Source organism: Coptis chinensis, chromosome 7, assembly GCF_015680905.1.
Source record: "Coptis chinensis isolate HL-2020 chromosome 7, ASM1568090v1, whole genome shotgun sequence".
Taxonomy (NCBI): Eukaryota; Viridiplantae; Streptophyta; class Magnoliopsida; order Ranunculales; family Ranunculaceae; genus Coptis; species Coptis chinensis.
Window position 1 is genome coordinate 17,846,616 of NC_141462.1, and position 15,202 is coordinate 17,861,817.

The 15,202-nt window shown below is 35.9% G+C and overlaps 2 protein-coding genes across 2 annotated transcripts; both read right to left on the minus strand.

Annotated features, from left to right (window-relative positions):
- Window positions 1-622: 622 nt before the first annotated feature.
- On the minus strand, window positions 623-8,336 carry LOC147486372 (uncharacterized). Its single transcript, XM_086573716.1, has 4 exons — window positions 7,544-8,336; window positions 2,912-3,488; window positions 1,524-2,222; window positions 623-922 (listed from the first exon to the last, which is right to left on the minus strand). The coding sequence occupies exons 1-4, from the start codon at window positions 7,930-7,932 to the stop codon at window positions 830-832; spliced, it is 1,758 nt and encodes a 585-aa protein (XP_086429842.1). The 5' UTR covers window positions 7,933-8,336; the 3' UTR covers window positions 623-829.
- Window positions 5,193-7,546, minus strand: LOC147486373 (uncharacterized). The gene is made up of 4 exons (XM_086570829.1): window positions 7,412-7,546; window positions 6,599-7,322; window positions 5,696-5,802; window positions 5,193-5,472 (listed from the first exon to the last, which is right to left on the minus strand). Exons 1-2 carry the CDS (start codon window positions 7,535-7,537, stop codon window positions 6,636-6,638), a joined length of 813 nt encoding a protein of 270 aa, XP_086426955.1. The 5' UTR covers window positions 7,538-7,546; the 3' UTR covers window positions 5,193-5,472; window positions 5,696-5,802; window positions 6,599-6,635.
- Window positions 8,337-15,202: the final 6,866 nt, after the last annotated feature.

Sequence of the window (15,202 nt, forward strand, 5' to 3'; positions counted from 1 at the left end):
CTAATGAAGGTTAGTGGCATGTATGTAATGCAAGCCACTCTCATCTTTGTCTAACCAAATGCAGGCATTTCTAAGGACTGGACGACAAAGCTAACAGTAGAAGTTTAACTGACGTTTGGAGCTCTGAGAACTGAAGTTTCAAACAAATTTGACATGACCGCTTCAAATAATCATACAATAACACTAGTACCCACTACTTTATTATGAAGATACTGTGTATCTTGAATTTTCTTGAAATCCTTACTTTGATAATGTGTATATTGTGATCGTCGAAATCAAAGTCGTCACACACACACACAAAGGACAAAAAGGGAAAATCTGTGTAGTCAATAGCTGCTACATATTCGCCTCGTGGGTTCGAAAAACTTCGAGCACTAAACAATGTAGCTTCTATTCCACTCAAAATCAAAGTGCCAATCTGAAATCTAAGAGCTCAAAGTAGACCTAAACAGAAAGTTGGTCTTCAACTCTTCATTCTAGTACGGGAAATACACAACACTGGGATGTACTCTAATGAGAATGTTAGTTGCATTGATCAGATGCTTTGAATCAATGTAAATCTAGCATAGAATGTGTAAGAGACGCTCAATATTGCACAAACATACAAGCAAGCAAAATGAAATGGGTTAAACATTCCAAATCAGCTGACAGGAACGAAAAGATACTTCCAAAATACTAAAGTGCTCGTTTGGGGAAAATACTGTACAGGGACATACACTGAAAACCAAATTAAAGGCACTCATCTCAGCAGAGTATCACAAACAACAACAATACTACGGAAAGAACAACTTTTTGAGCTATATAATCAATATATTCCCCAATGTGAAACTCACTTTTCCATCTTCGCTTCATCTAGGTACAGGTTGAAAGCACTAGTCAAAGCGGATGTAGAGGTTAATGAGGCCTCCAGTAGTCTCAGAACCTGCACCAAAATAAAAATGTTAGTGTAAGTACAAACTGAAGATATCAATCAAACATTGAATTTAATGGATATGTTGTCAATTTATTCGTCAAGACTTGAGCACTTCACTCGGTTATCCAGTTGAACATAATATGGGCAAGTTACGCATGAATATGCAATATGGAACGTCAATTACTTGATGTGCTTTCTGTAAGAAATCCCTGCATACAACTTTGAAGCATGTGTGTGCACCAACACAAAAGGCTGGGTTGACATCACCTACTACAAATCATTGCAAATCACACAAAACATCCAACACTACTTCACTTTCCAAGACTCAGGTATGAAAATTTCTCTTGCAATGCAGAGTTTCTTATATAATAAAGTATCTTTAGCGAACTCTTACAAGTTATGCAAAGCACAGACAAAAGTTTTATTCAGTTTTATGGCAATGCGGACAAAAGTTTGATCATTACATTTGATATTGGGCTTTCAGGGGAATGGTGGGAGGTGTCAAAATCGTGGCGTGAAACAGAAGCCATATTCAATCAACTCTTTGCAGCATGATATCTATTATGCAGCCAATATCATAAAAGTCTCCTCATGAAATTTAGTAACTTACCTCTTCTCCTCCAATGCAAACCACCCGTTCCTCTAAGTCACTGATAGGAACACTGAGCCTGTTCAGAGCAAAAATATTTGAGATAGGTGAAAGCGGGGTCACACTTAAATCATCAGTCACAACAAAGGTTGCCGGCCCATTTATAAATCCCTTTCCTCCAATAGGGTTAGGATTAAAGGGCTGATGACCATATAGATCAACTTTGTCACCAGAAGGCAATAGCCCAAACAAGCATTTACTATTTGGAATGAAATTCTCATTGGTGCCGAGAAGCTGACTCTTGTAACCAAATTGTGAGACATGCATAGGTGAAAGTAGCTTGGCCTTGATATACTCTGCCTTAAGGTGCCGATCAGCACTTAATTCTTGGACACTCGTGTACAGGTTAGTTATACATCCCAGTGATGGAGATCTTTCAAGACATTTTACTGCAGCTCCAAGAGGTATGGCAAGAAGGCTAAGGAGATAGTCAATGAAGTCCTCCTGGGCTTCAGCAGACAATACTTTGCCGTCTGACTTTCTTAGCATTATCTTGATAGTCATCCTTTTGCAGCCACGTAACTTATCTATTCTGTATCGTGAGTGGAACTGACCAGCGGAATCACTCGTAGATGCTCCAGAGCAATCCACATTTTTCAACAAAAACAAGTCCGTTAGAGGTTTCATCGAGAGCAATGAAAGCCTTAGTAGAGACAAAACCTGAATGGAAAAGGTCAAATTTTTAGATATAACAACTCCACGGATAAACTTCATCATCAAAATTACTACAAAGTTACGGATAAACTTCATTGAGAGAAGCGTTCGATTTCTAAAGCTACGGTTTTATAGAAAAGTTGTCAATCATTAAATTATGGTGTTTTACAGTTCAATGTCTTAAAACACAAAAGTTCAATTTAATCGCAGATGATTCAACTTAATGGAACTAGACCAAATTTACATGAAAAGTTATAAACGTGAGTTTATCAATAGCGAAAGCAATATGGAAAAAATTGTGAGCTTAATTCAGCTTTTCCGCTTTTCGTATAGACAAAAAGAAATGAGGTGCAGGAAGAAAGGGAGTATATCTTTGGCTCAGATAGAATAGAAAGACCACACTCTGGTCAGTCTAATTAGTTTATCATGGTCCTTCACGAATTTTTCTTTGTCCACAACAAATTTGTTCACAATGCCTAAAGGCTGTTTCGAGGCAAGCCAATCCAGATGTAAAACCTCCAATTTTAGTTTCAGTCAGTTAAGTTTATAGCGCATCAAATCTTACAACTGCCCTTTGGGCATCATGAGCAAAAATTTCCCTGGGAAGAATAAGTCTTAAACCAAGATATATCGACTATAAAACCCTGCGGCCATGCTTAAAAAGTAAATTCCTCTGTTTTAGTTTCAGAAAAAACCTCTACTTTCCCAACTTTAACAATCCTCTCCTCAAGCACATCGACATCTTTGACTCCAAGCTTTGTAAGAAGCTCTACGCTAGTGGATGTTGACAGAGGCATTACCTTCAAATCATCACTTATCATGAACCTCGCCTTTCCATTGACAAATACGCCTCCACTTTTATCATCTTCAATAATCACATTCTCATGAATCAAGTAGAGATCTTGTGAATCATGGTGACAGCGATACTTGGTAGGTTCTGTGTCATCGATATTAAACTTCAGTTTTCTGCATAGGTGCTCTGATGAATTACTTGGACGGAGCAGCATTGCTTTGTGTTTTTCCGACTGAAGAAGACCCACCTCAAGATTCTCAAGACTCTTGTACAAATTGTTCAAGCATCCTAATACGGATGGTGGTGCTTGGTTCCGAATGAGACGAACAATAGTTCCTAGGGGCAACGTCAAGAAACTGAAGAGAATGTCAACAAAGTCCTTATCTGATTCTGCAAAAACAACTCTGTCTCTCTTTTTGTCCACCAAAATCCTCAAGTTGATCACCTTACTCTCCATGGCACCCATTGAATAAAAATTCCTGAAAGAAAATGGTAGAAGCAGGTGGAATTATTAGATTATACTCTCCTGCTTAAGAGGAGTATGAAGAGCTACAATAATTTTAATCAGTTGATCACTTGTTCGACCCTAAAGTTCTTTGTTGGAGTTATATCCACTTCTTTCTTAACTCAGTATAGTAGTGGATGCAAACATCATTCCTACCGTACTATTATGAATAAATACGAGTACCAACCTCTACGTAAAAGTTGAATTCCGAAAACTAGAAATTAAACTCGGTGTGTTTGGGGCTGTGCCACCAATTTACAACTTATCCTAGTAAGAACAACAATAAGTAAAAGATTTCTTCAAGCATCCAGCAGGGATAGACAATTTGGGGCATTAGCGAAATTTCTCCTGCCCCTAAGCCATATCCCACAATTTTCAAAGACCAACAAGTTTTTAGCCTCTCAAGTTTGCATACCTCTTCAATCAATTATTTTTCTTCCATAATAGCAATGGATGAATTTCGGGGTATGAATGATGTTCTCCATATAATCAACATCATCATCCCCAAAAATCAAAATTGAGATCAATGTTACCTGTCCAGTACAACTGTGCAACCCATGGTTTGATTATGACATTTTTTTATTACAGAAATGCGACTTAAAATAGTTATGTGTTAGTAAATGAAAGGAAAACTCAGAAGTGAAGTCTTTTTGGTTTCAAAGACAGCTTTATATATGTAAACTCAAACCACTTTCAAAAAGCAAACTATCATAATTCATAACACAAGAACTACTATTGTCCCTAACTAGAGAGAAACATAGAAGAGTTAACACTTAACAAGAAGAGAGAGAGAGATACCTGGAGTTCAGAAACGTTGATCGTCAATGAGAGTGCCTTTCAAAAGGAAATGAAGAATCAAACCAAGTCTAAATTACTATAAATGCTGGCTTTCCACCCAACTAGCGTACAAAAAAAATAAAGAAAAAGAAAGACCGGTTGACCTCTTAAACTTGTTTCTCTTACCTTTTCAAATATATTCTTTTTCACCTTTCTTCACCAGACTGTTTGAGATCAAGGGAGACAGCAACTCACAAATTGGTTTGGTTTCTTCTAAGATTTGTTTGTGTTTCAGCCAAAAAGCTCAACTCTATAACTCTCAGTTCCCATGCATGAATTTAGTACAGAAGACGGGCCATCATACTACTAACAGTAGAGATCATTGGCTTTGTTATATGTGAGTGTGACCAGGTTTTACATTCTATATAAAATTTGCATGGGTTACGAGGAATGTAGATAGTAGAAATAGCATAGTCTTGGCCTTTATGAATTTTGAATTCCCAAGAAGGGAGTGGCAACGATCAGTCTCAGTTCCCAACAAAAAAAACCGCTAAGTACACCATAAGCTCTGAAACTCTGAAGCCCCACATTATTGAGCTTTCCTCCCACTCAGAAAGTCAAAACCAGAGTTCTAGCTTCTAGTGCTAATCTTCACCCTGGGAGTTTTCATTCTAGGATATCAGATACTGAGCTTCCACCACTTGCTCTACCAAAGGTTACTTTTACTAATGAGATGCTTCATATCATTGTGAACCTAGCATAGAAAGCGTAAGATACACAATATTATACTAGCACAACCACTAGCACAAACAAAATAGGTTAACCATTCCGAATCTACATGCAGACTAAAGAGTCAAAAGCAACTATGCGCCTATGCCCCCCGGCATGAACAAAAAGAAGATTTCAAACCAACACAATGAAATATAAGATTCCCAGTTCGGGAGATAATGAAAAAAAGACAATGTCATACATTTAAAGTAAATCCAAAGGCTCGCTCGCATCTAATGATTACTAGTCCTCTTTAATACAACACGAAAAGATGACTCAGAGCACCAAGATACTCCCCATCCTAGTGTTGTAAGAAACTATCATTCTTCTATCTTTATTTTGCTAAGGTGCAAGTTGAAAGCACCGTTTAAAGCAGATTTAGAGGTTAATGAGGCCTCCAGTAGTCTTAGAGCCTGCATCAAAAGAAATGACGAAAAAGTTAGTTTAGGTGTATAAGCAATACATTAAATTGACTTAACAGATTTAGAAAAGTAGTCCTTGTTTGTCAGTAACTCAGTACTTAAAATGCTTTAGTTATCCTGTCACACATAATTTAAGTAGATTAGGCATCGAAAATCGAATGAACAACAATCGCTTGATACATAAATCCATAGAAATCGCTTGATGCTACTTAACTAAAGGTCTGTGTTTGGATACAGGATTGCACAAGCCTGGTTTGACATCACTCAGATCACTACCAATCTTCATAAGATCACATCAAAGTGAAAAGCTTCCAAAATATTCTGGGCATTCCAAAATTCACGTATAAAACTTTAGTGCAAAGCCTTAAAACAAAAAATTTCTTGTACTGCATAGCCTGTTGACAGCAAGAAAAACTGCGAGCTGCATATATCTTTATAAAGTAACACTTCAAAAAGTGCTACAAGATATATAAACAGGGGACAAAAAGGAAAACAGGTAAGATTCTTTAAGTTTGAAACGGCAAGAGATCACAGAGTAAAGTTTGACTTAAAATTTATACTGGGATTTTACGGGAAGCTGAGAGAGCCAAAGGAGAATGGTAGACTGGGAGATTTTGTATCTTGGTATATATCCCACTATGTAATCATGTCAAACACACCAAATCCAATCAACAGTTTGCAGAATGGTAGTGAATTTGGTTATGGGACAAATGGACAATGTGCGGTCCTTCTACGTAGATACAATCTCTTAGAAGATTTACCTAGCCTAAGTCATGTTTGATACAAAGTACAGCAAACATCAACCTGATGTGACTTAAAATTGAGCACTTTGCAATGACAGGCCCCACCAAGACACTCAAAAAACACATACAAAAATATGTTTCAGTTCTATCTTTTGCAGCCTGGCGCTTTATTATTTATATGCGAGATTGACAGTCACAGTAGCCAGGGCTTAGTGAAACAAAAATTACTTTCTTTAATAGTTAATACATAGTTCACATAATGCACTGGCTAACCAAACTAATGGAACATAGTTCGATAATGTAATATGTCATGTGTATATAGCTCGGACCATAAAAAAAGAGTTTCCTCATGTAGTATCTAATCAATAACTTACCTCTTCCGCTCCGACGCTAACCACTCGCTCCTCTATGTCAGTGATGGGAACATTTAGTCTGTTCAGAGTGAAAAAAAATGTTTGAGATGGGTGAAAGTGGGGTCACATTTAAATCATCAGTCACAACGAAGGTTGCCGGTCCATTTATAAATCCATTTACTCCAATTGGTACTGCGTTAATGGACAGATTACGAGAGATATCAACTTTGCCAGCACGAACAGATCGCCGAAGCAAACACTTATTATTTGGAAGAAAACTCTCATAGATGCTGAGAAGCTGACTTTTGTAACCGAACTCTGAAGCAAGCTTAGGGGAAAGTAGATTAGTCATAAACTCCGCCTTAAGGTGCCTATCAACACTCAACTCTTGGATACTACTATACAGGTTACTAATACATCCCAGTGATGGTGTTCTTTCAAGATAATTTACTATAGTTCCAAGAGGTATAGCCAGAAGGCTAAGAAGATAATCGATAAAGTCCTCCTGAGCTTCAGCAGACAATACCTTGCCATCTGACTTTCTTAGCATTATCTTTAGAGTCGTCATCTTGCCTCCGCTTAGAGTCGGCATCTTGCTTCTTCGTAGCTTATTAATGCTGTCCCGCGATTGGAACTGACAAGTTGGATCACTCGTAGAAGCTCCAGAGCAATCAACATTCTTCAACAGAAACAAATCCGTGAGAGGTTTCATTGAGAGCAATGAAAGCCTTAGTAGAGACAAAACCTGAAGAGAAGAAATCAAATTTTATGATGTAACCCATCCAACATGCTTCCAGAATGAAATTGCTGTTGTTTCATATAAGAAAAAACTACCTCTACTTTCCCAACTTTAACAATCCTCTCCTCGAGCACACTGGCATCTTTGACTCCAAGCTTAGTAAGAAGTTCTACACTAGTTGATGTTGACAGAGGCAATACCTTCAAATCATCACTTATCATAAACCTCAGCTCGCTTTGCCATTGACAAATATGCCTCCGCTTTGATCAACCTTGCTGTCAACATTCTCATAGGTTCCTGCATCGATATTAAATTTCAGTTTCGTGCATAGATGTTGAGATGAATTACTAGGACGGAGCAGCATTGCTTTGTGTCTATCCGACTGAAAAAGTCCCACCTCAAGATTCTCAAGACTCTTGTACAAATTATTCATACATCCTAATTCCAACGGTGATGATTGGGTCCGAATAAGTCTGACTATAGTTCCTACAGGCAGCGTCAAGAAACTGAAGAGGATGTCAACAAGGTCGTTATCTGCTTCTGCAAAAACAACCCGCTCTCTCTTTGTGTCCACCAAAATCCTCAAGTTGATCACCTTACTCTCCGTGGCACCCATCGATTGCCTATTCTTGAAAAAACAACAAGAGAAAAGAGGTTCACTGCCTCACTGGTATGATTCTACTCTACTGTTAAATAAATGCAAAGAAGCATTTTATATTATTATTTTGGATACTGGACGGGAACTGCTTTTGTTGGGCAAAAACCAGGAAAAAGCTATAAGAATATATATGTGTTCAATTTTTGTTCATCGACTTAAACTAATGTCCAACACAATATCACAATATAGATACAGTAGTGATCATGAAAACGCTCAACTTTTGGATATGCCAACTAAACCCCAAACGATTAAAATTCTAAACGAGAAATGTAGGCTGTAACTAGCTAGAGATAAAACGATTACTAGAGAGAAGCAAAAAAGAGGTGTTGGGAGAAGTTGATGGTCGAAGCTAAGGAAAGTCTCCTTATGCTACTTTGGAGAAAGTAAAGTACGTGATTCCCACTCTTTACTTTGGAGAAAGTAAAGTTGATGGTCGAAGCTAAGGAAAGTCTCTTTATAGTATTCTCGTTGAAATTTTGGTGCCAAATTGCCGGTAGATTTCGCTTGTGTCTTTTAAAGTTTTAATGAGGTGGCATGTTTGGAACACACAAAGTGGGCGAGACCAAGGAGATTGTGTCTGGTGAAATCTTTGGTTTAAAAATCTTTAGAGCATCTTTAGCATAGATATTAACCTAGCATTTGGTGTTTTTTCAACTTCAGCAGTACTACATGTTGATGAAAACACTAAAAAAACACCAAACCAAACACCAAATCGACTAATATTTGGTTCCAGGTTTGATGCTATATCAAATCACTCACGCGGTTTGAGAAAAACACCGCGGTTTTGGCAAAACCGCGTGGGCTTGGGCTGCTAAATGGGCTTCTATGATGCGGTTTTGACAAAACCGCATGGGCTTGGGCTTCAATGGGCGCGGTTTTGCCAAAACCGCGTGCGTTTTTTCTGAAAATTAGAACTATAGTGCATAGAACTTGAAAAATTATGAGTTGTGCATAGAAGTTAAGAAATTAACAATTGTGCAATTGAAGAAATTAAGAATTGTAATTCAAAATCAAAAAAATTAAAGAAATTAAAAACCTATAATTATGATTATGATTATGATTATGCAGTTCAAAATCTATGATTATGATATAATCATATAATATCTAAAATAATCCAAAACCTATCATATTACATCAAATTTATTTAGCTCTCTTCTTACGCCCCTTCCCTCTCCTCTCTCTATTTGGACGTTCCGAAGCTGCTCCTCTAAGTTCCTAATCGAGACCGATGATCTTCTCAATGCGACGGAGGTTAACTACTTCGACTGAAGTTCCTCATATCCACGATATTCTTTGCGTGTACACTTGCGCATATCCTCATACACTTTTCGAAGTCTCTCGTCATACGCCATTTGGGATTGCGATATGTCCGAGAATATGCCTCTTCTCTTTCTTGGCTATAATGATCTGAGGAGTCCTCATCCCATCAAACATGAGAACACGGTTCTCATATCTTTCGAACCTCACTGAAAATCCAAGAAAATACATTGTGAGTACATATTATATATATAATGAAGAAAATAAATAAAACAATTAAAGTCACCATGGTATCTTGATCAATATCGCGGCTCTAACTTTCGGAGAAACGAGCATGAGGCACCTCGAGGAATGGAAATATAAGTAGGCTCCCCATCAGGTCCACACACGGCAAACATCTGAGGATTACTGGCGGACACAGGAGCTAGCTGATATGCATTCAAAGGTTGTGGGTTGTAAACATGCTGTGGCGGATGAGGAATCACGTAGCTCACGTCCTCATCCCTTCGGGCCCACAAACTTCGAAGTTGCTAGCCCGACCAGCGAGGAGGCAACAATGGACCCATGGAGACACGGTTCCACCATCTATATACCGATCGGCGATCGCTTTCAACAACAAAAGAAGACGATCGGTCAAGGACCACCAATGGCATGAACTTCATGAACTTGAATTCTACCCCACGACTTTGCATCACTAACATCGGCATGGGAGCACATGGAATTCCATAACGTCCATCATCATCGCCTCCAACATCGCCATTCGCCCGATTACCAAACGGCGATCCGCGTGCGGCAAAACAATTACGTGGCGTGACAACACACAAGCATGTTGCAATTTGGATCGTCAAAGGCGGTGAGACAAATGCCAAGGTCTCCACTCAATAGATGACAATGATCTAATATCAATCGAGCACGAGCCATACGGATATTATTCCTAATCGCCCTCATTACGAGTCAAGTGAGGCCCCGACCAACTAGCAAATCTAGGGCTTAGTATCGGCAATCATGTCTATGTTAGGACAAAGACATCGAAAGTACTCATAAAACCAAATCTCTAAAAGTCCCGTGAATCTGTGTCGAGGGACTTCTACTTCCGAATGTCTTTGAAGCTTTATCTAACGCCCGATATCAATGTGGCATATATCTCGAGCTACCGGTCATAATCCCTCATAGTATGCAAATCAAATACATAAGCATAATATCTCAGTCGTACCGTAGAATGACCATTGGGAAACAAAACATGCCCAATAAAAAACATAAAAAAAGCCCTAACATACTGATCAGCACCCTCACTACCCAGTAGAACAGTCAAAGCTAACTCTGCTCATGTATCAAGATGCAAGAGGGGTTCCATATATGCAGTCTTAATATGAGATAGCTTAATCCCAGAAGAATCATAAGCATCCGCACCCAAACGAGAAAAACTCACAAGCATACTATCCATATTCTCATAATGTGTATGAAAAGGTATCGGTTGGCCTATACCGATACTCAACCCAGAAATCATAATGAAGTCTAGTGGTGTGAACCCTAACTCCGCACAAGAAAAATGAAATGTATGAGTTCTACTCCATCATCTTTCTACTAAAGCTATGACCACTGCCCAATCAGCCTTCTCATAATCCGTATCAATCAAAATACCCAAAGGTGTATACAAAATACTATCTCTAATATGTACAAACTCATCCAAACTCCTAATAACCTTCCACCACTCTCTAACACCAAGTAAATCCGATCTAACTCGGTAGTCAACAACATGCCGATATTATATTAAAAAAAATAATGCGTATAAGATAAATAATTAATTGGTCCAACTCAACTAATTAATATTCAAAATATTTAATCAAAACTAATTAATTACCTGAGTATTAGCCATCGTACTTTCGACCGTGTTTTGTATCACGTGTAGAAGACACAACTTCCATATCAAGTGCTTCTCCAGGTGTAAATTGCCAATCGAAGTCGTTTATCTGATACTCCAGTACGTACGGATGTCTATCAGTCGGCGCGACATCCTCGGGTTCTTCTCCCCCACTGTCTTCTCCCCCATCACCAATGTCATGTGTGTACTGCCAATTATCATCGTCGAAAGGTTCAAAGGGATCCATATAAAATTTCAAGAGTTTAGGTAGGTTTTTGTTTTTTTTTAACTAAGGAGAGGGTTTTATGATTGTGAGAAGAGGTGAAAAAATGAACGAACTGTAGCGGCTTTGGAGCTGCTTATATAGAAGTAGCACGCGGTGTTCAGAACACCGAGCGGTTTTGCCAAAACCGCGTATGGGCTATATGGCGTGGTTTTGGCAAAACCGCGTAGTTGCTTGGTGTTTTTTTGATGTTACTCCTGAAGTTGCTTGGTGTTTTTTTGGTTTGGTGTTTTTTTGGTTCAAAATTTTGGTGTTTTTTGTTGCACTGCTAAAGATGCTTTTAATATTTTCATGTGATTGTGTCTGTTATTGTCCTTAGATATATATTATAGTTCTACCCTCTTGGCTCTATTTTTTTATCCACACTAATCTTAGGTGAAGTTTAACATAATAAAATTTCTTTCTAGAAAAAGACAATGAAATAACGAATGAAAAAATGAATTGAGTTGCTTGAACATTTACTTTATACATTTGTTAATTTCACATGTGACTGGGACAAAAAAAATAAAATAAAAGTCAACTAATCATAAAATAAGTAACAGTGTACACCCTTTATACATTTGTTAATCTCACATGTGAGTATGTGACTGGGACAAAAAAAATAAAATAAAAGTCAACTAATCATAAAATAAGTAACAGTGTACTCACAAAACTAAGTGGACAACAAATAAAATTGTATTGTATGCACTATATGTCTATATGGGCCTAAACAAATAAACTTGGATAGATTTAATGCACCATCCACTTTGGGATTTAGACATTTAGTCATCGTTAAGGATTTCAAAAACCACAGTAATTACGACATATTCCAATTAAATTTATGAATTTATAAATTTTTTTTTCAACACTATAATGTAATTTCCATTATATATATATATATACCAAACCAAAACAAATTCCAATGGAAAATTAAATTATACAAAAAATAACATCACAAAACATATAATATAAAATTTTGCATTCATTCCATAGTTCGGGATTTCGGAATTCTCAGAATTCCGATAAATTCAAAAACCGAAATCCATTAAATTTCGACTCTATTATATTCGGAATTTCGTAAATTTCGACTCTATATTTAAAATTTTGGTTTTTTGGAAAACCGAAATTCCGAGCGGAATTCCGGAGTTTCGTTCGGAATCAGGAACTATGATTCATTCTAATGCAAGCTCACATGTATATTAAAAAATACAAAAATAACGGCAAACCAATAATGACAAATATTTTAAAATATATATAATACTACATGAAACTAAGCTCAAAGAACAATTAATGGGAAATCGAAAAATGGATGCAAATACATCGAACTAACCTCAAATAATATTTAACGGAAAATCAGAAATTGGATGCAAATGCAAATATTAAACTAATCTTAAAATGTAATTAATGGGAAATCGGACTATGGATACAACTGCATTAAACTAACCTCAAAGAATAATTAACAGGAAATCAAAACTTGGATGCAAATACATCGAATTAACATAAAAAAAATAATTGTCGGGAAATAAAAAACTGGTTGGAAATGCATTGAACTAACCCTCAATGATTAAATTAATGGGAAACCGAAAACTGGATGCAACTGTATTGAACTAACATAAAAAAAAAAATTAACTATAAATTGGGAACAAGAAATTCATAGAATTAATCTTAAATAATAATTAATGGGAAATCGGAAACCGGATGCAACTGTATTGAACTAATCTAAAAAAATAAACTGGATGCAAATGCATTGAACTAACATCAAGAAATAATTAATGGAAAATCGAAAACTGGATGCAAATTCATTGAACTAACCTCAAACAATAATTAACGAGAAATCGGAAACTAGATTCCAATGCAACCTTATCGAATAATAAACGAGAAATAAAAAACTGGATGCAAATGCATTAAAATAATCTCAAAGAATAATTAACGGAAAATCGGAAATTGGATGCAAATGCATTGAACTGACCTCGAAGAACAATTAATATGAAATTGGAAATTTGATGTAAATGCATTGAACTAACCTCAAAAAATAAATACCGGGAAATCGGAAACTATATGCAACTGCATTGAACTAACATCAAAAAATAAATAATGGAATTGAAAATCAGAAACTGGATGCAAATAGATTGAACTAACCTCAAAACATAGTTATGTTATATGTTATGGGAATGTCTCGATAAGTATAGTTTTGCATTTAAAATAATGTTTATTTTATCTCTTTTCGTATGATTTAGAACGCCTTGCTATTCAAGTAGCTCCAATATGAACTTCGCTTTATTAGGCAATCTCACAAAACTTTAAAAAAACTTCTATTATTAAACAACAAAATAAAGTTGAAGGGTTTTATAAAGGGTGAGTTCTTTTTTTTTAATGGATAATGAGATTTTCACGTTATAAGAAATTTGGACGAGTTATCAATATAATATTCATATATAATAGTTCTGCATATATAGTTGCAAATATTTTTCAGAATAATTAATATAACATCACACGTTCGTAGATAATATTTAAAGATCCCACATAGTGAGTCATGTATAATTTAAAGAATAATTAACGGGAAATCGGGAACTAGATAATTTTTGATGATCCCACATAGTAAATGAAACATAATTTATTTTTATATCCTGTTTGAAGTTGGTATTACACACCACATTGGATAATTAAAAGAAAATTAAAAACTGGATTCAAATACATTGAATTGAGTTCAAAGAGTAATTAACAGGAAATTGAAAACTTTATGCAAATACAATAAACCAGACTCAAAAAGTAATTAACTAAAAATCGGAAACTGGATGTAACTGCATTAAACGTTGTCAGAGAATAACTAACGAGAAATTAGAAATTGGATGCAAATCCTTGAAAAATATTTAACAGGAAATTGGAAACAATATGCAAATACATCAAACAAACTTCAAATAATAATTAACGAGAAATTTGAAACTGGATGCAAATGCATTGAACTAATCTCAAAAAATAATTAATAGAAAATTAAAAATCGAATGCAACTGTGTTGAACTAACCTCATAGAATAATTGGTGGGAAATCAAAAACTAGATGCAAATGCATTGAAATTAAATAACCTCACAGAATAGTTAACGAAAAATCAGAAATCGAATGTAATTGCATCGAACTAACCTCAAAACATAAATAATAAAAACTAGATGCAAATATATTGAACTAACCTCAAATAGTTATTAACGGGAAGTCAGAAACTGTATGCAAATACAATGAACTAATCTCAAAGACTAATTAACGAAACATTGAAAAATAGATGCAACTGCTTTGAACTAATCTCAATGAATAATTAACGGGAAATCATAAATTTTGATACAACTACATTAAACTAACCTCAAAAAATGATTAATGATAAATCGAAAACTTGATGCAAATGCATTGAACTAACCTCAAAGAGCAATTAACTAGAAATCGAAAATTGGATGTAACTACATTGAGCTAACCTCAAAGAATAATTAACGGAAAATCATAAACTTGATGCAATTGCATTAAACTAAAATTAGAGATTAACTAATGGTAAATCAGAATTTGGATGTAATATCTTGAGGAATATTTAACGAAAAATCAGAAACTTGATACAAATGCATTGAAATAACCTCAAAGGATAGTTAACAAGAAATAAGAAATCGGATGTAACTGGTCGAACTAACTTCAAAGTATAAATAACTAGAAATTTGAAACTAGATGCAAATGCATTGAACATCGAACTAACCTCTAAAAATAATTAACTGAAAATTAGAAACTGGATGCAGATATATTGAACTAATCTGAAATAGTAATTAATGAGAAATTGGAACCTGAATGGAAATGAAATGAACTAATCTCAAAAA

Excerpts from the sequence above, each read along its gene's own strand:
- LOC147486373 (XM_086570829.1), bottom strand. The coding sequence starts at position 7,537 with ATGATAAGTGATGATTTGAAGGTATTGCCTCTGTCAACATCAACTAGT. Across the intron at positions 7,323-7,411 it reads TTAAAGTTGGGAAAGTAGAG|GTTTTGTCTCTACTAAGGCT; the intron begins GTAGTTTTTTCT and ends TCTTCTCTTCAG.
- LOC147486372 (XM_086573716.1), bottom strand. The coding sequence starts at position 7,932 with ATGGGTGCCACGGAGAGTAAGGTGATCAACTTGAGGATTTTGGTGGAC. Across the intron at positions 3,489-7,543 it reads GTCAATGGCAAAGCGAGCTG|GAATTTTTATTCAATGGGTG; the intron begins AGGTTTATGATA and ends ATTTTCTTTCAG. Across the intron at positions 923-1,523 it reads TTTGCATTGGAGGAGAAGAG|GTTCTGAGACTACTGGAGGC; the intron begins GTAAGTTACTAA and ends ATTTTGGTGCAG.